At 35.4% G+C, this 17,438-nt stretch overlaps 1 protein-coding gene across 5 annotated transcripts in view; it reads left to right on the forward strand.

Annotated features, from left to right (window-relative positions):
• Nucleotides 1–17,438, forward strand: part of PRKAA2 (protein kinase AMP-activated catalytic subunit alpha 2) — a 73,884-nt gene that overhangs the window by 46,459 nt on the left and 9,987 nt on the right. For 4 of the 5 annotated variants that reach the window (XM_057542798.1, XM_057542810.1, XM_057542800.1 and 1 more), the window contains 5 exons: nucleotides 3,839–3,932; nucleotides 4,513–4,657; nucleotides 5,897–5,984; nucleotides 7,720–7,944; nucleotides 15,362–15,866. In XM_057542798.1, the coding sequence (XP_057398781.1) occupies nucleotides 3,839–3,932; nucleotides 4,513–4,657; nucleotides 5,897–5,984; nucleotides 7,720–7,944; nucleotides 15,362–15,866 (1,057 nt within the window). The remainder of the gene's footprint in view (nucleotides 1–3,838; nucleotides 3,933–4,512; nucleotides 4,658–5,896; nucleotides 5,985–7,719; nucleotides 7,945–15,361; nucleotides 15,867–17,438) is intronic. The other variant, XM_057542831.1, reaches the window with a different exon arrangement.

Here is a 17,438-nt window from a genome sequence, read left to right on the forward strand (position 1 = left end):
GTGTTAGCTTGTTGATCCATTCATTCAACAAATGGTACCATTTAGGTACTGGGGATACACCAGCAAACAAAAAGATGACAACAAAATTTCTGCTATTATGAAGCTCATATTTGTGTGTGTGTATTTTGTGTGTGTGTGTGTGTGTAGTGGGTGGCATTGAAGAGATAGACAATAAATGCTATGTCAGTAAAATATGTTGTATGTTAGACAGTGAAGAGGAGAGGGGATATGCATGCAGATATCTGGAGGGGGGAAATAACAGATGGTGAGAACAGCACATACAAAGGCTCAGAGGCGGAAATTGCTACAGGCAATAGTAGGTAGATCATAGTAGCAGAGTGATCTAGGGGGAATTGGAGTAAGAGATGTGGTCAGAGACCTAAAGGGGAGCCAGATTGTGTAGGATATACTAGACCACTGTAAGAGCTTTGGCTTTTAACTCTGAGTAAAAGAGAAGCCATTGGCAAGTTTTATCCGGAGGTGTGATGTGACCTGACTTACGTTGAAGCAGGGAAATCAGTTAGGGATCAATTGCAGTATTCTGATTAAAAGAGATGGTGGCTTGGAATAGAGCATAGTGTGGAGGATGTTGAGAAGTAAGCATATTTTGTATATATTTTCAAGATAGAGAACAGCGTTTGCTGACAGATTAGATGTAGGTTGTGAAAGGAGAGAAGTCAAGGATGACTCCAAGGTTAGCTGGCGTGGGCAAATAAAAAAATGGAGTTGCCATTAATTGAAATGGAAAAGATTGTAGGAGGAACAAGTTTGAAGTGGGATGTTAGGTATCAAGAATTCAATTTTGTTTTTTTTGAAGTTGAAATGTTAATTAGGCATCCAAGTAGAGATGCAAGTAGGTTATTTGATATGTGAGTCTGAAGTTAAGGGGAGAGGTATAAACCAGAGATAAATTTGGAAGTCATCAGCATATAGATGGTATTTAAGATATTTAAGGCCCAAAGACTAGATGACATCACCAAGAATGTGCATATAAATAAATAAGAATTCTAGGGATTGATCTCTATGGCAGTATGATGTTAAGATGTCTGGGAGATGAGGAGGAACCAGCAAAGGAGAATGAAAGTGAACAGTTAAAATGGTTGGAGGAAAACCAAGAGAATTTGGCGTCTTAAAGCCAAGGGGAAAATGTGTTTGAAGAAAGAGAGATTATTAACTGTTCCTATACTGCTGAATATTGAGTAAGATGAGGCTGAGGAGGAAGAGCTAATAGTAGAAACCAAGTCCTTTAGTAGGTGGGGCAGAGGAATCCAGTGCATAATTGGAGGAGTTAGTCTTAGTATATGACCATGGAATGAGTCATTGTGTGTGGTAGAGGAAAAGAGAGTTAGAACTGAGGAGTCAAGGAAGTTAGAGGGCATGTATTGGGCAGATCATCTATATGGATATTTTGTTTACCTGGAATGATGACAGCATTAGCAGTGGGGAAAGAGACATTAAGTCAAAATGAGAGGGAGTTGACAGCGAGGTTGGTTGATGACTATAACAAGAAAAGGTATTGGGTAGTGTAATCTGGTGGCCTGCACTTCAGAGACAGTGGGCTTTTTGAGGAAGGATTTCCTTTAGACCATAGTTCATTACTAGACTCTGGAAATTGGCCAGCATTTAAAATTTCATTGTGAGTTAATAAAATCTAGGCTGTGATCAGTAATGGCTGCTAATATCTCAAAAAAGAGACAGATATCCTACAACTGTGGCTGGAAGCACATACCACCATCTAGTCTTTAAGAAGAAAATTAAAATCAAACTGAAATCTGATCAAGCCTCTGGATCCAACAGTATTTACTGAAGACTGCAATATACTCGGAGGAATCAGCAACTAAATTTATTAGAATTGCATCACTTTTCTCTTTTACCCCAAAGATGTACAAAGCAGAAAAGTGACTGAGAATTCTGTTACTGAATCAGATCAGCCTACTGTGAAGTGACACAGTGGGTGCTCCTGTTCCTCACTATTCATTTTATTCAATTAGAGTTTGCTGCCTGTTAGGATTGCTTTTATAGAACCATTTTTTTCCTCGAGTTCTCAGGGAAGATTCCCTTTTCGCAGTTCATTTGAAGTAGACTCAACCTTATTTGCCAGTTATATTAGTTTATTCTGTGTAAAGTGGGGTACCTTGTCATTTTTCATCCCAAAGACTAACGATGGCTATTATAAATATTTCTTCTGAAAGTCTGTAATCATTTTCAATACTACAGCTTTAATTTTTACTTTTTTCTAATTCTTTTTTTAATTGAAGCATAGTTGATTTACAGTGTTATGTTAATATTTTACTTTTTGCAAGTGTTTAATTTATACATGATGTGTCCTCTTTTAAAATATATAGTATATAGTTATATCACCAACTTCCTGGTCATTTTTTCCCTCCTCTTTTATGAAGACTAGTAACCAGAACCGCCATTTAGAACATACTCTCTTTTTTGCACCTTAATAATAAAAGGTGCCCCATCTGGGTGGACTAATTACCAAAATGTTCCCCTGCTTCTGGCATATCCTGTGTCAAGGCATACTGCCTACAGGGGGGCATCTGGGCCACGCCACTTCTCAGCCCCTGCTTGTGCCTTCCACTGGGTGCCTTTAAGCCATGCAGAACTGCCAGCTACACTTAGTGGCTTTAAATAGCAACTCAGTGTAAATTAGATATTGCTCATGATCAACCAGATTATAAATAATTCTTTATAAATAAAGCAGAATAGAACAATTTTTCTTTTATATGTGTTAAATGCAACCTTCATTTAAAACATTAGTGTTATATTAACTTGTTTTTAAAGTTTCCAAAACTCTGGTACAATTGTGTGTGTATGTGGAAGTTGTAGTTTTTTAGGAAAAATTTTATTTTGTCAAATAGAGCTAAGGTTCTTTATTGTTTTATGTGCTCAGCTTTGAGTGCCTAGAAAATGTACATATATATCTTCACACACATAAACACACACACATACGTAAATACATACATCTATTTAATTTTTTATTATGGAAATTTCATAATGAATACAACAGTAAAGTGATGAAGCCTCATTTATCTGTCATTCAGCTTCAACAGTTATTAGTGTATTGTTTTATCTGCTTCCTCCTACTTCTCCCACCCCAAATTATTTTGAAGCAAATCCCAAATAGTATGTTTTTAGTCTGTAAATTCTTCAGTATCTACTGTGGTAATTTAAAGGCTCTATTTTAATAAAACAAGCACAGTTCAGTATCACACCTAAACAGTTAGAATATTATGAACCATCCAGTCTGTATTCAGATTTTCTTGATTGTTTCATAAATGGTTTTTAAAGTTGGTTTGTTTGAACTGGAATGAAAGAAAACAAGTCTATACAGTATAATTGGTCAATATGTCTCTTGATTTGCTTTTAATCTATACCTTCCCCTCCCTTTTTTTGCATTTCAGTTTTTGAGGAAAGGATCATTTGTCTACTTTATAGATTTTGCTGATTTGTATCCCTTTTGGTATCATTTTACCTTTCCAAGAATATTTTTCACTTATGTTTAAATATAAGCTACCTCATCTCTATAGACTACAAACAAATTTTTGTTTAAATGGAAAAATTGATGCTTAATTTAGTTGTTGAGGAATGAAGGATTTTGTAAACGTGAAAAGGGGGATCTGAAGGGAAGTCTATAAGCCCTAGGAAGTAATTGAGTTTTGTGAAGCTTCATGTTTATAGCTCTGAGATTATTTTGATAACATTATATAATTTGTTGCCATCTTAAAATATTGTAGAATACTGGAATACCAACTTATAGCAAGAATGGATGTACTAGGTTGATTCTGGTTAAAGTAACATTTTTTATTAAATTTTTTCATTTACAAAAAAGATACCAAGTGATCAGCACTCCAACAGATTTTTTTATGGTAATGGAATATGTGTCTGGTGGTGAATTATTTGACTACATCTGTAAACATGGCCGGGTGAGTAACATGCTGTTTAGTACAATAAGCCCTTAAGCTAAAAAAGAAGAAAGTAGTGAGAAATAGCAAACCACAAAGGTATCTTCAGAGTCGGGGTTGCTTCTGTAATAATGTCTAACTAAACATACAGAGTATTAGATATATTTTTCCTTAAAAAGTACACCTTATGAAATACTGATTTTAGGAAATATATTCCACTTAATTGCCAACGTGAAAAGCCTATGCTTTTCAAAATGAAAAATCAGTTCCATAACATCATGTTGAAGCTTCAGTTATTTCCTTTTCTTTGCAATTTCACGTAAGTTCTGTTTTAGATTATGTTTTACTTGTTGATTCCCTGAAACATTGTGCACACTTAGTAATATTAATTGAAAATGAACTGCCTAGCAGCAAAGAAAAACCTGTTGATTGACATGTTGAGCTTGAATGCAAGTTTTTGGCTTGTTTGTCTCATTTGTTGAGAATTCTAGCACAGTTCTGATTAGCGTACTCAGTTATATTTAGGCTGATTATGAAACTAAAACTTTTGCTATGTCGATGTCCCAAATGTTCTTAGTGCAGTTTCTTTTATACCTGATAGGTTGAAGAGATGGAAGCCAGGCGCCTCTTTCAGCAGATTCTGTCTGCTGTGGATTACTGTCACAGGCATATGGTCGTTCATCGAGACCTGAAACCAGAGAACGTGCTATTGGATGCACACATGAATGCCAAGATAGCTGATTTTGGTATGTAACTCCAGGGTTGTTTAGAAGTGTGCTAGCTGCCTTTGCAAGTGTGTCAGTACCAACTCTTAATGAACTAAGAACTTTCAACTTCATTGATGTAAATCCTATACCGTGAAAAGGGATTAGTTGGGCAGTCTGCACACTAGCTTGCTCTATTCATTTAAAACCACTTTTTAAAAATGCAAGTATTTCTAGAGACATTCAGAGGGCTTGCGTCAAGGTAAATCCACTCAATCTGCATTGCTTCCTGAGGAAATGAGACTTAACTGTTTTTCTGTGAGGGCCACAAACTCCTTTGAAAACCTAATGAAAGTATGGGCACTTTCCCTGATAAATGCACTTAAATGGAGGTACATGAAAATTTGCACACAGTTTTGGAGCGTTGTAGTCCTTCTGAATTGATCGAGGAGGAATGTCAGTGGACTATGGGTAACAGGTAACAACTTGGTAGAAGAATAGGAGTTTTTGTTGGTGGTAAAATCAGAAAGTAAAATGTAATTTTTATGCACCAAACACTTTCTGGGATAAACATACTTGGACAGGGTGCCATGGTAGAGGAAAGGATTAGAAAGTGAGAGGTTATAGAAAGAGATGAAAAGGTATCAGAGTTCAGCGTTACTTATTTAAAATTTTTGTCTGTACCTTGTCTTTAATCTAAAAGCCAGGAAAGTCATTTTCCTATTTCTCTTCCTTCTCTAAACCACAAAGCTCATTTAGTGCTGTAGTTCAACTAGATTTCTGGTTCAATGGAATATTTTTCTATGTTGAATTAAAGCTTTCCAAATTAAAAACTTTTGGAACGTAATGTTTATAAGTTGGAGCCTATCTGATTTCTACTTAGAGATTTTTAAAAATGCCTTTGAAAGCAGAGTATAAAAAAGTAATAGTAGTCTCTATTTTCTTTCATTTGCAGAAGTGGGTAAATAATATTTTGATGCTTTTATGTTTGGAAAAGTTCATATAATTTAGAATAACCTCATATTTGTGAAGTGAATCAACATTCTTATTTAGAAAAGGAGTTTAATTTCGATCTTAGGCATGGTGTGCTTTGGCTTTTTTGTCATGTATGAGCACTCTGAAATGGAGTCTTTCTAGTCCAACAGATGCTTTCTACTGCTTTTTAAAATAAACATTATGATATGTGAGGCATTACAGACTTGACGTTTTTCCTTATGCATTTATCTATATTTAGTTTTAAACATACGTAGCACCAGGTAAACATATTACTCTTATTTTCAGGATTATCTAATATGATGTCAGATGGTGAATTTCTGCGAACTAGTTGTGGCTCCCCAAATTATGCAGCACCTGAAGTCATCTCAGGCAGGTAATAATATATCAGTGAAGAGTAAGCTTTTTGTAAGGCTTTGTTCATTCTGATAACATTTAACTATAATATATTCTCTTTGGAAGGTACGATTTTTAACATAATAGAAACATATTGTCCCTTTAATTTTTCTATTCTTTTTTTTTAAAGAGAGGCTTTTTTTTTTTTTTTTTTTTTTTTTGGCTGTGTTGAGTCTTCGTTTCTGTGCGAGGGCTTTCTCCATTTGCGGCGAGCGGGGGCCACTCTTCATTGCGGTGCGCAGGCCTCTCACTGTCGGCGGCCTCTCGTTGCGGAGCACAGGCTCCAGACGCGCAGGCTCAGTAGTTGTGGCTCACGGGCCCAGTTGCTCCGCGGCATGTGGGATCCTCCCAGACCAGGACTCGAACCCGTGTCCCCTGCATTGGCAGGCAGACTCTCAACCACTGCGCCACCAGGGAAGCCCTAATTTTTCTATTCTTGAAGAGAGATTACTTATATTAAACAATTTTTTAAAACATTTGATTTCGATTTTGTTATGAATGTATTTAAGGAGTTTTTCCACTAAAAATTGAAGAAAAACTTGATTTCTTTTTTTCATTTTAGAAAATTGCATCTAGGAGAGCAAGCATTTGCTGCATTTAAGCTAGTGTCATTATTTCTTCTCAGACACAGTCCTTTAATAATTCTGTATGTACTCTTTTATACAGCATACAGAGTATTATTTTTATGTTTTGTCTTTAGAAGAATGAGGTTTTCTGGGGGGACAGTATTGTCATTTCATGAAGTTAACTGCACAAGAGAAGACTCTGTAATTATTCATGTAACTTACTCATTGGTACATTTTTTAAATGTTTATACAGATTGCAGTGATAAATTCAAGTCTTCTATGGTGACCAATGTCTGATTTTAAAAGTTTACAGAATTCTATGAGAGAAAATAAAGAAAAGGTATTATTGCAGATATAGCAGTTTGGACTATACAGCAAACAATGTAAATAATGGACAGCAATTTTTATTGAAATGGCGTGTATTTTTTAAATTGGAATTGTAGAGGTCTACTTTGTTACCTCAGACTTAGGTTTGAGTTTGGTAATGTGCTATCAGGGGAATCTTAATAATGTAGAAAGGTGAGAGGAAAAAGGAAAAACATTCTAGGCATAGGTTTTCTGGATAAAGGTAATCTTAGTCCCAGGGGCTACCAAGTGGTTAGAATGAAAGTAGTAAGTACCCAGGATAATGTGATACAGCATGAATACAGTGAAAGAGATTGCAGTAGGACTAGTTAGGTACTTTACTATTTCAAATATTCTTTAAAATAGGTGTGCCAGGCATAAACATCCTATCATATATGCATTTTCTTTTAATAGCTTTATGGTAAGAAGATTTAGCCTATACACTATATAGTATTGCTTTTCTTCAAGTTTCTGGTCATCCACTTCGATGTTTCTGTCAAAAATCAACCATAGAAAGTTTCATATTTTTTAATTAGTCAGTTAGTCACTTCAGTTTAGTTTGTGTCAAAAAAATAAAAATACTATTTTCTCTTGGGAAATTTGAATAGTATTTGGTTAGACCACTTATTCTTCCTGGGGAACAACCATTGAGTGTTGGGGAGCAGCCACGGACTTCACTAAAGACCTTGGAAAGCAATACATATAGAGTCTATACTGTGTACATAGGGACATATAGAAACAGGGTACACGTGGATGGGAAGTGGCACTTGCACTTCAGGTGTGTGTTCTCATCTTTCCCCCTAGGTTGTACGCGGGTCCTGAAGTTGATATCTGGAGCTGCGGTGTTATTTTGTACGCTCTTCTCTGTGGCACCCTCCCGTTTGACGATGAGCACGTGCCTACGTTGTTTAAGAAGATCCGAGGGGGCGTATTCTATATCCCAGAATATCTCAATCGCTCCGTTGCCACTCTCCTGATGCATATGCTACAGGTTGACCCCCTGAAACGAGCAACTATCAAAGACATAAGGTGAATAGTCTTTTTGTTGCTATTAAGTACATATTCTAGTATTAATATTAGTACCACTACCTGAATGGCTGCTTTATGTTAGGCACTGTAACACTTGATTTTATACGAATTTTACTTTCCTTATTACATAAAGCTGATCCCGTCACTCAACTTTTAAATATTTCAGATTGTTTCCCAACCTTTTCAGTTTAGGTAGCAAAACATCCAAGGCCCTTCGTAGTAAAGGCTCAACGCTGTACCCCTTATACCAGAGCTTCAGCCACAGTGAACTTTTCCTTGTTCCTCAAACATAATGCATATTTTATGCCTCATGTCTTTGCTTATATTATTCCCTTTGCCTCTGATGCCTTTTCTGCATTTTTGGACCTGAAAGATTTCCATTCACCCTTTAAAATTCTGCTCACTTATCACCTTCCTTGTGAAATCACTTCTGATTCTCCTGGGCAGTTTTAGTTGCTTCCACTTCTGTGATTTCCACATTTTGTTCATGCTTTCATTCTTTCATTCTCATTCTGTATCTAGTTGTTTTCAGTGTATCTTTCTCCTCTCTTGTAACTATAAAAGGGTAGAGAGAGTGTCTTATCATCTTTGTATATACAGTGCTAGAAGGCCTAGAAGTATAGTATACACTCAGAAAGTATTTGAATAAGGTTCAAATGGAAAAACAGGGTAAGAGTTATATATTTTACATACGGTTGATGAAATAAACCATAAAAAATTTTGCTAAGATTTTGAATCCAAAAATAGCTGCTAGTGGGTTTGCCGAGAAGGATTTCTTGTTATGTGAGAAACTTTGGAAAGTGCAGTTGCTGGTGTTACTGTGAATATGACCTTTATATAGCACACACAAGTCAGGATGATTCATTGCCTTCTACTTTTTATTTATCAGTCATGTTTCTTAGAGGGTTTTTTGTTCTTACCTAACATTTCATCAGGTATTTATTTGCAAACGCATTCTTTTGACATCTTTCCAGAATACTTTGCCTTGTCTTCATAAGCCAGAATATGACTCTTGGAATATTTAAATGGTGCCTGAGGTAGTTGTTTTTGTGACTGCTGCTGATCTCTTTTGCACTCCCGTTGCATTCGTGTACTGTTTTCTTCCCCCAGCCTCTCTTAGTGTTCCAGGCCTCATACATAAAAATGTAAAATTGTAAATTAGAACCAGATATAGTTATGGAAATGGACTTAGCAGGGAAAAACTCTTTTGTGTTCATAGTCCTTTAGAATAAATAGTTCACTTAATTGGCTTTTCCTTAGAAAAGAAAATTAAGTATGCTAATATATATATACTTGCACCTGTTTGTATCAGCACATACATTTAGAATAGTAAATGTACTGATTCTGTTATATTAAAACAGGTGTCTGTATATTTACAAGCTTTAGAAGAAAAATGTAAATAAAAGTCTACTAGGATGAGTTAATTTACACATATGTAGGTGGTATAAAATAGTGGCAACCATCTCTGTACTTAAAATAATAACTTGAATTTATAGTTTTCATCATTTTTTAATTTATCCATATTCTGTTTATTAATGTTTGGGAGTTCTTCATTTGACAAAATATGGTTCAACAGAGTTACTAATTATTGAACGATTATTATATAACAGGCATTTTGCTAGATACTTGACATATTTTATTACATTGATTCTTAATAGGTAACTATTATTATTCTCATTTTACAAACCATGAAACTGAAGCTTAGAAAGGTTATGTTTCGATTTATGTATCTGTTTGCCCCTATTAAATTTTAGGTTCCTTTAATTAGGGACCAAGTATTAATATGTTCTAGGCATTGTGCATTTGATATGAACTAAGTTTTGAGTAAATCTGTATTTGTGAAAATTACCCAGCTAATAAGAGGCAGGCAGAAGTAGGGCTCAGAAATTGCCTGATTCAGAACCTGTACTACTTCCACTAATCCAGCTTGGCACACCAGTTCTATGACATCCATCCTTTCTCCAACGTACCATGATATGGTATATTTCTCTCATGTTACCACATTCTGTCTTATAGTTACAGGCACACCTAGTTTTATTGTGCTTCACTTTACTGTGCTGTGTAGATACTGTGTTTTTTACAAATTGAAGGTTTGTGGGAACCTTGTGTTGTCAGATGATGGTTAGCATTTTTTATCAATAAAGTGTTTTTTAATTAAGGTATACACACTGCTTTTTTAGACATAATGCTATTGCAAACATAATAGACTACAGTATACTCTAAATGTAATTTTTATATGCACTGGGAAACCGAAATATTGGTGACTTGCTTTATTGCAATATTCACTTATTGCAGTGATCTGGAACCAAACCAGCAGTCTCTCTAAGGTATGCCTGTATTTTTGTACAGATCTTTTTTTTCTTTTAAGATGGTAAGCTATTGGAGGTTAGAAAATATATCTCAGTATTTATTCGTTCATTTAATCATTTTTGCTTTTATTTATTTAACATCTACTCTGTTTAAAGTTCTATGCTAGGTGCTGGGAATATACTGGTAGGCAAGACAGACATTGTCTTCAGGAAAATCACATCTTTAAGTGCCGTAAGCTTAGTATTACTGTTAATGTTATTGTGGTTAAAAGTGAGTGTCTGAAGTTCAACTGTCTAATTACAAATTCTGATTCTTTGTTTACTAGCTATTGGCTTATTCCTTATAACTCTTCATGCTTTAGGTACATCATATATAGTGGAATTGTTTGGAGGATAGTCTTAGGTTGAACCATATGAATTTACTATTTCTGTAGATCTAAACACAGTTGAATATTAGAAAATGCAAACATTCATCCTAATGTAATTAAAGCTTTTCGAATAATGCCCAGCATACAATATTAGCTATTAATATTATTTTAAAGTGAATATATAAGGACCTTTTAGCTGCACTTAAAGAAGTTTGCACACATTGTGAAGTTTCTAAAATTTGATTGGTAGTCATCATAACTCATTTAGTCTTAAGTCATATATCAAAATCAGGTACTAGGCAGTAGTGACAGAAAGACATAATTTCTGGTGGCTGTGTAGTAACCCATTTGAAATGAATTGATTTTGTCTCAGGTGAACCTTCATAAACATCCTGGTTACTGCTTACCTTGGTCAAGTTAATTTAGAAATTGACTCCTGAAAATTAAAAGCTGGAAGTATGGCTTTTTTTTTTTTTTTAACATGTGGAGTGTTGCTTTATTATTATAATTATTTTTTTTAATTGAAGTATAGTTGATTTACAAGGTCATGTCAGTTTCAGGTGTACAGCACAGTGACTCAGTTACACACACACATATATGTATATATATGTATGTATATATTCCTTTTTGGATTCTTTTCCGTTATAGGTTATTACAAAATACTGAGTATAGTTCCCTGTGCTATACAGTAGGTTCTTGTTGCTTATCTATTTTATATATAGTAGTGTATATATGTTAATCCCAACCTCCTAATTTATTCCTCCCCCAGCCCCAAAGTATGGCTTTCTAATCGGCACTGTTATTATTATGAAGAACTGTGGTTCTTTTTCTGAATTAATTGGAAATGAAAATTTAGATTACTTCTCTATTTATTTTTTTAAACATTTATTGGTATAATTCACATACCATAAATTTGCTTCTTTAAACTGTATGATTAAGTGGTTTTTAGTATGTTCACAAAGTTATACAGTCATCACCACTGTCTAATTCTAGAACATTTTTCTCATCCCCAGAAGAAACTCTATACCCATTTCCTCCTCCTTGCAGCCCCTGGCAACCACTAATCTACTTTCTGTCTTTATGGATTTCCCTCTTCTGGACATTTCATATAAATGGAATCATATGGCATGTGGCCTTTTGAGTCTGGCTTCTTTCACTTAGCATGATGTTTTCAATGTTCTTTCATGCTGTAGCATGTATCAGTACATCGTTACTTTTTTGCTTGAAAAAGATTCCATTGTTTAGATATACTAAATTTTGTTTATCTGTTCATCACTTAATGGATATTTGAGTTGTTTCCACTTTTTGGCTCTTTTATAATGTTGCCATGAACATTTATGTATAGGTTTTTAAATGGTCATATGTTTTTATTCCTCTTGCATAGATGCCTAGAATTTGTAAGTGTTGTACGTTGTTGTTGCTCTTGTTTGTTAAGTGATTTTATTGAACTAATTCCATAAGTCTATATTCTTTGTCATGGGTGGCCACTGAAGTCTCTGCTTGGTTAGCTTAATGGTCAGCTAATTATTAGACAAAGCTTTCCTTAAAGGCCTTGATCTAATAAGTCTCCCAGCCTTTGCTGAGGGACTTTGTGTGCATGTTGGGGTGCGTCTTCAGTGCTTTAATGAAAAGCTCATAACTCTGCATTAGTCTTCATTCCTGCTAGCACAGGGCCTCAAAGTCAACCAGTGATGAGAAATCAGGGCCTTTCTTGGAAATGAACACAGCCCTGCATTTGTGAGTCCCAGGATTATATAAGAGTATTTCAAGGACCCCTCTGGAATTTCTTTCCCTAACTTTTCCCTTTTAGTTTTTTGATGAGCTTCTTGTTTGCTCCAACTCTTATTGCTGCTTTTAGCAGCTGGGATGTTAGACAGTTGCCATTGATTGTTTTTGACAAATGTTCTGGGGAGAAGGCTTTGTAGAGGGAGCTCTGAGTCAGGTCAGACGAAGGCCGGGCTTGAGTGTAGAGGTTTCCAGAGATCTGCCAGCCATGTCAAATAACGACAGTTCTCTTGGGATAGGACTTTTGGAGAACTCTAAACCTATTCTTCTCCCCATCCCCCCACCAGTGGTTGCTAGATGCTGGTTTTTGGGGCTACAATGATTGTGAGGCTGTTGGCTTTCAAGGCTACCGTAGAAATGGGGGAAGGAGATGGATATTAGGAGTAACTTAACACTTTATTGACTGGGGGATTTTTGCAGAAACTAACACCTGTGGCTGCAATACGTCTCTGGTCAAAAATGTGTTAAAGTGTCACAAATCTCACTGTTCTTACTGAGACTCGGCCAATTTTTTAAACAAACACTCCTCAGATTATTACAGGCCTTTGGTTAATTTCCAGAGCTCTGAAAAAGTTGATTTTGACAATTTTTGCTAGTAACCTCATTTCTGTTATGGAAGAATGAATTTTTGGAGTTCATTCAAAAGTGTTCATCTTCCCTATTTGTCATTGATATTTTAAAAACGTTAGATGTGTAACAATTTATTTTTTCTATTATTTCTTTTGAAAAAATTAGTATTCACCAGTCATTTTTATTACTAAACATTTATTTAAGTGCTTATTGTTATCATGATATAGCAATTAAACACATGAATTCATTTTTGACTTCATTGGCTATTCATCATTTATTCTGCATTTATTGAGCATTTACTCTCTACTGGGTCCTGGAATGCAGGTGAATAAGGCATGGTCCCTGTTTCAAGGAGTTCCCAGTTTAGTGAGGAGGATTAAGAAAAAAAACTGTAACAACCATAAGAAAGTATGAGTGTTATAATAGCATCATCTACTAGAGGCTGTAGAAGTTTCATCTCTGTGGATATACTCAAGGCCTGGCACACCATCATTTCTCACTTGGGCTGTTGCACTAGCATCCTCCTCCTCATCCTCATTATTACTCTTATCTTTTCAATTCAATTTCTTTATCACAAGCAGAATGATCTTTACAGAATGCAAATTAGATCATGTCACGCCTGTCTCCTTAAAATCTTTCAGTTATTTTCATCACCCATAGGTTCATCCAGAAACCTTTTTTATAGCCTACAGCTGTCAGAAATACCTGATATCTTTTGCCACTCCAACCCGTAACTCATTATGATTTCCTGAGTGTGGCCTCAGTTCAGTTGCTTGAACATAGCAAAATTTTTTCTTATCTCAGAGTCTTTGCATATATTGTTTCTTTTGCTGGGGATACCTGTTCCCCAGCTCTGCTTAGCTGACTTGTAGTCATCCTGGTATCTGCTTAAGTATTACTGAGAGTGGCTTCCTTAATCACCTACCTCCCATTCTGAATTATATACTCTTATTTTACTCTGTACTTTTCACTCATAATCTTTATCACAGGATTTTTATATTTGTAACTATATATTCATTTTTGAGAGTGTTTGTTTAATCTGTATTCAGCTAGAATATAATTTCTGTGAGAAGGAGTGTGCCTTTTTACCACAGTTATGTCCTTAGTAAATATTCATAAATGAATTAGTCAATAGAAGGCATTCAGGTAAAATATATACTGAGCTAAATTTAGCTTAGGGAGTGCCCAATTTACCATGTAGCAATGCTTACACAATCTTGAAGGAATAGTATATGTTAGTTAAATGAAAAGGGGTGGGATATTCTAGGGTGGCAATAGTAACATCATGTGCAAAGGCCCAGAAGAGTGAGAAAATAAGATCTAGGAGACTGGTTCTCAAACATTTTGGTTTGAGTACCCCTTTACAGTCTTAAAATGGAGGAGTCCAAAGAGTCTTTTTTTAAAATATAGGTCGTATTTATCAATATCATATTAGAAATCAAAACTGAGAAATTTTAAAAATATTTAATTCACTTAATAATAATAAACCTACTACATGTTATTCTGAATAATATGTCTCTTTTGAAAAATAACCTTATTTTCCAAAGCAAGAAAATATGGTGACAAGAGTACCTTTATTTTACATTTTTCAAATCCTCTAAATCAGAGACAGCAGCTAGGTTCTCATTATCTGCTTCTTCAGTCATCTGTTGCAATATGTTGTATTAGTTGAAGTCTAGGAAAAATATTGGATCCCAAAAAAGTGGTGGGAAAAGGGAGGAACATTCTCATAGCCTTTCAGATAGTTACAGATATTTTTCTTTGATATTAAACCAAAGCTTAACATGTTAATTGCAATATCAAATAAGAAAACATATCAGTGAACTTCTGTACTTTATTACATTAAAATCCACTGGTCTATTGTGCATTTTGAGTGGCTCTTTTGCCCATGTATGATTCTGTGACATCTTGCATTGGTCATATGGAAAATATTGGGTTATTGAGGTAGACTGATGTTCCAAATGGTGACACATTTTATTATATAATATCAAATTACAGTCATTATCCTCTTCACGATAAAAGTAGAAGTCTTTAAGTATTGAGAAGCTGTCAAACTCGTGGAGACAGACACAAATTATACAAAATTCTAACATTTTGCTTGAAAGCTTGAATTTTATGATTGGCAACAAATATTGCCAGTTGTTTCCTTTGACGTGACAGGCTCATTTCATTTATTTTTGAGAAAATGTCAGCCAAATACCCAAGTCTGAATAATCATAGTTATTCAAGAGCAGGGATGAATCAACTTACCCAGGGTCCCCTAGCTAGTAAGTGACTAGAGACCAGGTCTTTCTGATTCTGTTATATTGTATTACCCCATGTCTAAATTGTTTGGGACTTGCCAAAGCATGTTCTTACAATAGTGTATTGTGGTATTTTTCCTAGAGAGCATGAATGGTTTAAACAAGATTTGCCCAGTTACTTATTTCCTGAAGACCCCTCCTATGATGCTAACGTCATTGATGATGAGGCTGTGAAAGAAGTGTGTGAAAAATTTGAGTGTACAGAATCAGAAGTAATGAACAGTTTATATAGTGGTGACCCTCAAGACCAGCTTGCAGTGGCTTATCATCTTATCATTGACAATCGGAGAATAATGAACCAAGCCAGTGAGTTCTACCTCGCCTCTAGTCCCCCAACTGGTTCTTTTATGGATGATAGTGCCATGCATATTCCCCCAGGCCTGAAACCTCATCCAGAAAGGATGCCACCTCTTGTAGCAGACAGCCCTAAAGCAAGATGTCCATTGGATGCACTGAATACAACTAAGCCCAAATCTTTAGCTGTGAAAAAAGCCAAGTGGCATCTTGGAATCCGAAGTCAAAGCAAACCGTATGACATTATGGCTGAAGTTTACCGAGCTATGAAGCAGCTGGATTTTGAATGGAAGGTAGGAAATTGTAGTATATGGAGATCATTTGTAGAAGCCATTTTTTGTGTAGTAAGCTGCTCTGAGCTGCTGAGTTGAGTACTAAGGTCAATAAAAAAAGTTTGTTTTGATTTAGATATGAATTTAGTGGTCTTGATGCTTCTGGCTGATAAATCCCATTCTTTCCAATAAGGTACCATGTGCATTCAAAACAAAACAAAACAAATCTCTGTAAGGATGAAGAACTGTCAATGTTGGGGACCTATGTATTTTTTTAATTATAGAATAGCATTCTTGGCTGAGAAACAAAGTTTTAATCAACTTGAAATCTCTTGAGAAATTAATCTCTTGAATTCAAGAGAATTTAATCCCTTGAGAAATCTCTTGAAAACCTGTTTCAGCATGCATCATAACAATAAAAAGTCATGTGTCTTCAAAGATTCTATGTTTTTACTTTTCTCCTCCTTTTTAAGGGAGGGTTTTTTTCTTTTTGCCAGTAGCTGTAACAGCAAGTGGTTGATACAAATTATACCATCAGAACATATTTATTCAGTAAACAAATACTTTTCTGTAAGTTGAGAAAAATGTGTCTTATTTGGCTTGTTCTTTTAGTCCTTAGTTGCGGTATATTTTTCTTATTCTCAGCCCACATTTTACTTTTTTATTAGTGCTCAAATTCATTTCAATTCTATTTGAGTATATGTGGGGGAAAAATCAGTTTTTCATTTTCAGGTATCTTTTACTCTTGTTCCTTTCTTGAGGACTGTGAATGTACTTTTTTTTTAACATCTTTATTGGAGTATAATTGCTTTACAATGGTGTGTTAGTTTCTGCTTTATAACAAAGTGAATCAGTTATACATATACATATGTTCCCATATCTCTTCCCTCTTGCGTCTCTCTCCCTCCCACCCTCCCTGTCCCACCCCTCTAGGTGGTCACAAAGCACCGAGCTGATCTCCCTGTGCTATGCGGCTGCTTCCCACTAGCTATCTATTTTACATTTGGTAGGGTATATATGTCCATGCCACCCTCTCACTTTGTCACAGCTTACCCTTCCCCCTCCCCATATCCTCAAGTCCATTCTCTAGTAGGTCTGTGTCTTTATTCCTGTCTTACCACTAGGTTCTTCATGACCTGTTTTTTGTTTTCTTTTTTTTTTTCCCTTAGATTCCATATATATGTGTTAGCATACTGTATTTGTTTTTCTCTTTCTGACTTACTTCACTCTGTATGACAGACTCTAACTCCATCCACCTCACTACAAATAACTCAATTTCGTTTCGTTTTATGGCTGAGTAATATTCCATTGTATATATGTTCCACATCTTCTTTATCCATTCATCCGACGATGGACACTTAGGTTGCTTCCATGTCCTGGCTATTGTAAATAGAGCTGCAATGAACATTTTGGTACATGACTCTTTTTGAATTATGGTTTTCTCAGGGTATATGCCCAGTAGTGGGATTGCTGGGTCGTATGGTAGTTCTATTTTTAGTTTTTTAAGGAACCTCCATACTGTTCTCCATAGTGGCTGTATCAATTTACATTCTCACCAACAGTGCAAGAGTGTGAATGTACTTCTAACGGAAG

The sequence above is a fragment of the Balaenoptera acutorostrata genome, chromosome 1 (genome assembly GCF_949987535.1).
Source record: "Balaenoptera acutorostrata chromosome 1, mBalAcu1.1, whole genome shotgun sequence".
Taxonomy (NCBI): domain Eukaryota; kingdom Metazoa; phylum Chordata; class Mammalia; order Artiodactyla; family Balaenopteridae; genus Balaenoptera; species Balaenoptera acutorostrata.